A 5,631-nucleotide genomic window follows, 5' to 3' on the forward strand; every position below is an offset into this window, starting at 1 on the left:
TGAATTTTTACAGTATTCCACTTTTTTTTTTTTTACTTATTTTTCTACTGCACAGGCTGTAGAGTGCAATCACTGCATGTGTCCAGTAGAGGGAGCCAGTCGGGCAGCAGAAACTGCAGCTCACACAGGACCAGTGAAGAGAAGAAGATAAAACTCAAAGGTTATAATTACATAAAGAAGAAATATAATAAGAACTATGTAGAGGAGGAGAAAAAGAGCTGCTTGCATAGACAATCGGTGCTGCAATTAACAGATTATCGCTGATATTGTTTGGAAATAAGTTCTCGAAGTAGCTATAGGGTCAATTAAGTATTAAAATGTTATCTTTCTGGTGATTTCTTATGGTTTATGAGGCAAAAGGAGCTTATTGAATCCTAAAAAAAAACAGCTTATACATGTGTAATGTTCAGCAAAGCCTAAAAACAAACGTGTGAAAAAAAACAAAAAGTAGAAATAGAAGATTTAAAGCCTTACAAGCTGAACGCACAACCCAACGCTGGCTGCTGTTGTGACTTTTTATTGGGATGAACACGTGCTCGAGCAAAATCAACAAGAACAACGACAATCACAGTGTGAAGCTCCAGCATGGAATGAACCAGACAAGCCAACTGTACAATAATCACACACATGCTGAGACTAAACACATCTCTAGTGTCCATTCACAACCGCTACGCCTAAACCTGCTCGGAAGAGACGGAGAGAAAGGAAGTCATGAGGGACGACGTCCAGAGGAATCTGGACTGAGACGGAATGCAGGGGATGGGGATGGAGATGCAGCAGTAACAGTGGCACTAGAAGCTCTGCTCGTGCTTTAGCTGCTGAGGTTTGCGGTAACACCTGGTCTCTGCTCTGGGAAGAAAAGCTTCTGACGTTTGGTTTGAAAAGAAAAAAAAAGCAGGAGAGAAGTCCTCGGGTGGTTGCTGTGACGATGGAGACTGAAGAAGTGATGATTGAGTCTGATGCCTTTTTTTGGTTTTGGGGGTTTGTTTGTTGTTTTTGTTTTTTTTCTTGCCATCAGACATGGGAGCCACCTTCAGAGTTGGCACCTGCTTGCCCCGCCCCCTTGGCGCGCCCGTCTTCCTCCGTCGCCGTGGTAGCAGCCTGAGCAGGGGAGGGGCTGGAGTGGCGCTGGCGTCTCATGAAGGGGAACACGCTGAGAGAAAAGAGGGATGTGAGGAATAAATACGTGTCTTAATCTGAAAGGAGAACAAAGAGGAAGATGAGGTTTCACCTTTTCTTGGTTTCCTGGGGGACGATCGCTTTGGCCAGCATGTTTTTGTACAGGTCAGACTTCAGGTACCTCGGATAGGAGTCCTGGAAACACAAATAGACGACAAGTTTTAGAGAAAAGAAGAGCTTCCATTAACACTAGTGCTGCATTCAGGGGCAAAGTGACCACCGTCGCTTTGCTTTTTCTTTTGCGGTTCCTTATCTTCCATTGAGTCAGTGACTTGACTCGTGTCAACTAATGCAGGACCTTCCAACCCCATGATGCCACATCCACCACTAGGACGACAAGACAGAGCTGCACTGGATAGAAAAATGTGACTAAAGCCTTTTTCTTGAAGACATGGGATATGAAACTCCACATAAATCTGTTAAAGTGACACACAGGTTACTTTTATGTTAATATTCCTCAATGCTTATTCAGACAAACCCAGCATAGTGACGAAAAGAGGATGTTCATCATTATGGGGTAAATTATAACGTAATTTTGTTACTTTGGAGACTCTTATGGATCCTGCTGCTGTTTGAAGCTGCACGTCTGTAATAAACTCAGCCTACAAAGAGCTGGAGGCATCAAACTAAACTTCAGTTTTCAAGTTTTTTTAAAACCTAGCTTACATGTATTATTGGGGATTCCCATGATTCAGACCTGTGAATCTAAAAGGTGTGAAACTGTGGGGCAAAGTGAAGGAGAAAGGTTTTTTAGATTTTGATCCCAACGATGTCTTTTGTGTTCTTTAAATGTTTTTGGACCAACAATCGTGTTGAAATGTGGATAAAAGCCTCTACCAAGTTGCTTTAGGCGACTCAAAGTACCATCGCTTGTTTGAGCCGATCTGCTGATGTGGCAGGATGCAGATTAGACTGTGTTGAAAATAATAAAATGATGTGATTAAGTCTGGGGCTGCAAGGTGGCTCGGTGGTTAGCACCGTTGCCGATTCGCATCCCGGTGAGGACACCCGGGATCTTTCTGCGTGGAGTCTCCATGTTCTCCCCGTGCAGCGTGGGTTCTCTCCAGGTTCTCCGACTTCCTCCCACAGTCCAGAAACATGTTGAGGTTAATTGGTGATTGTAAATTGTCCGTAGGTGTGAATGTGAGTGTGCTTGGTTGTCTGTCTCTAAGTGTAGTCCTGTGATAGACTGGTTACCTGTCCAGGTGAACCTGCCTTCACCCTGAGTCAGCTGGGATAGACTCCAGCCCCCTATGACCCTGGTGAGGATTAAGCGGTGTATAGATGATGGATGGATGGATGATTAAGTCTGACCTGGTAAGATTGCCGCCACAACTTTTCTAGAAACAAGGGTTCTCATTCTGACATGAAGCCAACACGTTCAGATTAATGGAAAGGAGGGCCTGTCTGAAAGGGGCCGCACGTTACTTCTAATTTAATTTTTTATTGTCAGTTTCATTGGCAGTGGTAAACCTTTAAGGGTTTATAATATGAGAGTCTATCTTGTGACTTATACTGACTACATCTGCTGTTTTATGTCCAGTTGAAGATGACTAAAAATAATATAATCGAACCAAAGTTTTAGGCGAACAAAGAAATAGTTTGACTTCAGAAAAAGGAAACACTTCTCTGCTTTCTTGCTCAGTGTAAGACGAGAAGACTGAGTCCCTCCTTTGTGTCTTGTGCAATATGAAGCCAGGAGGTATTCCGCTTAGCTTAGCATAAAGACTGAAAACAGGAGGAAACAGCGAAGTTGGCTCCGGCTGAAGATGAAGCAGCATTTCTAAAGCTCACTCGTATGAGAGTGGTATCGATCGTCTGCACGGAAGCAAACAAGCGTATTTCCCAAAAAGTACTCCTGAAAGATTGATCTCATCTTAAAGGACCATAACGGCCTTTAGTTTATTAAGTAAAAAATTAATAGTGACACATATTTCTGCGACCTTTTCAGGCAACCAGTCGTTTGTTTGGTGTGAAAACTTAATTAGCAGATTCAAGACACTTAACAATAAAGCTGCTGAGGACGAATGATTTAGAAAAGATGCTATATGTAGTGTTGTGTGAAAAGGCATAAGGAGGATGTGCATTCAGTATTCTAATTGCATTGAGCAGGACCGACAGGCTGCACACGTTATTCATCCTTCATGGTTAAAGCTCAAAGTGCAAAGGATGGGATTAATCACTTCCATCTAGAAAGCTTTTTGTTTTCATTTCTACAGCTCTGCAGTTTAAGTGCAGACTGATTTAAAAAGTCTCCGGTGCAGTGCCTCACAACAAACTGATCAGCTGTCATGTAAAGTGTGTTTGGTTTGTGGTAAATGGTCCTGTAGGTGAACCGTGAGTGTATCGAGAACGAAGCTGCAGCGGGTGACTCAGGGGTCGGACCTTCTTCATCAGGAAGTAGATGTGCATCTGTGCGTCATCCATGACGAAGCGATGCGGCCGCTTGATGCCCTCCAAGGTTTTATCCATCGTCTTGCTGTCGATGTTGACCCAGCGGGCGGCTCCGGGGGCCAGGAAGTTTCTGGGGTGGCACCAAAAGCGCGTCAGCCATCTAAGACAATTTAAAATGAAAGCGCGTCTGTTTTTGTTGCTGTTCCACCTACTTGTAGATCTCCTCCACTTTCTCTGCAATCCTGGAAGTTTCTCCGTGTCGCAGCTCTTCGCACGCCTGCCAGAAACACAGGTTCTCCGCTGAGGGCAGAGAGATGCACAGTGAGGAGCTGTCGGCTGGATAAAGCAACGCTGACGCAAGAAAACATGACACACGATGAGACTTTTTACAGCCTGGACGGCCTCTGTTAAAAACCTTGACCCCTGGCAGTATTTCGCACAGTCAGTCCACATGGATGATGGATCGCCTGCTTTTCTTTTTTATTCCTTGACTTCCTCTACTGTATATCTCACTCTTAAATCTGTCTCAAAGTCTTTTCCTTTGTCTGCTAATCTTGTCCTGAAATTAAACTTCCGCTGCACCGCCTTGTCTTTCCCTTCCCTTCCTACTGGGATTGGAAAATGTCATTAGGGAAGATAATGAAATTCTGAAGGCTGATGAGAATGAAAATCAGCTGGAAGTTACTATGAATAGCAATTAAATTGATTTTTTTCCCCCCCGTAATCTAAAGCGCATGAATCTGATTCAAACTGTGAAACATCCTATCGTATCACATCCCACTGATTTCTGTCAGTCTCCCTCACCGCTAAACTCCTTCTCCAGGTAGGTCATGAACTCTCGCCTCCCCATGTTGTCGTTGAGGAGCTCCATGAAGCTGAAGCTCCAACACTCCACTCGGAGACGTGTCGGCGTCGGCACCCTGCTCGGGGAAACGACACACAACAAGGTAGATCCAGACACCCCGATGGGCTTAATGCTACGTTAGCTTTGTGCTAGAATATGAAGTGACACCTTAAGAGCTGCTACAAGATGCTGAAACCTGCGAATGTAAGCAAAGTTTTCGAGCGTCTGCTGTTAAAACGTGTGTTTTTATGCGTTGTCTCACATTTCTGAGTTCATTGTCCAGTGCGCGGTGTCATCAGAGATCCAGGGGTTACTGGGAAGGCAGCCTTGCATAATGGGATCGTGGTTCTGGTACTGCTCGCTGTACTTCACGAAACTGCACACACAGATGCAGAGGCATGCACACACACACACACACACACACAAAAACAGACACGCACACACAGTATTATTGTATTAGTGCTGCAGATCATAAGAGTTAATGGCCACTAATTCCAACTTGCCTCAGGAAGCATCCATTAGTGGCTCTTATAGTGGGAGCACTAAGCTTTATGGGCGTGTGTGTGTGTGTGTGTGTGTGTGTGTGTGTGTGTGTGTGTGTGTTACAAGAGTTTGGGTCAAGCAGCGTCCATTAGAGCTCATGTGTATCTGTACATGAGCGTGTGTGTGCTGACTCGTACCCTTCTAGGCAGACGGATGACTTTACACGGTTCCGTCCAAGGGCCCGTCTGCTGGCCTCAATCTGTAAACAAAGGCACAAAGAACAAATGTATACACGCCAGAATACGGACTTAATGTACTTGAAGTGGTGGCACCTAAATAATGCATGATATTTACCTCTCTTTTGTAGTAGTCACTGTTCTAGTTCTGCAAAGAGAAACACGGCGTCGTTATATAAGGACACACACCGACTGCATCATGTCATGTTCAATATATATATCTATATGTATAGGTATAGACTTATGTAGGTGGCTGCCTTTAACTCAGGTGTTTATATTCAAGCTTTTTTTCTTTTATCACATCTGTAACATCTGTATTTTCCTATAAAGGTAAATGGACAAACATATCTGACAAAAAATACACATTATGTTGTATATAATCTCCTGTAATCATCATTTATTATAAAAATATTTTTAAAAATATCAATGTCGCAGATTCGATTATAGAAGATTCAGTCAGTTCAGGAAAAAAAAGATCAAATACAAACTTGTAAC

At 43.6% G+C, this 5,631-nt stretch overlaps 1 protein-coding gene across 1 annotated transcript in view; it reads right to left on the reverse strand.

Moving 5' to 3' along the window:
* Positions 1–501: 501 nt before the first annotated feature.
* Positions 502–5,631, reverse strand: part of rgs11 (regulator of G protein signaling 11) — an 11,565-nt gene continuing 6,435 nt past the window's right edge. The window contains 8 exon segments of the mRNA XM_008294632.1: positions 502–1,153; positions 1,232–1,314; positions 3,565–3,703; positions 3,786–3,873; positions 4,378–4,493; positions 4,680–4,793; positions 5,098–5,159; positions 5,255–5,284. Of these exon segments, the coding sequence (XP_008292854.1) occupies positions 1,015–1,153; positions 1,232–1,314; positions 3,565–3,703; positions 3,786–3,873; positions 4,378–4,493; positions 4,680–4,793; positions 5,098–5,159; positions 5,255–5,284 (771 nt within the window). The 3' untranslated portion in view covers positions 502–1,014.

Source organism: Stegastes partitus, unplaced genomic scaffold (assembly GCF_000690725.1).
Source record: "Stegastes partitus isolate 25-593 unplaced genomic scaffold, Stegastes_partitus-1.0.2 Scaffold0, whole genome shotgun sequence".
Taxonomy (NCBI): domain Eukaryota; kingdom Metazoa; phylum Chordata; class Actinopteri; family Pomacentridae; genus Stegastes; species Stegastes partitus.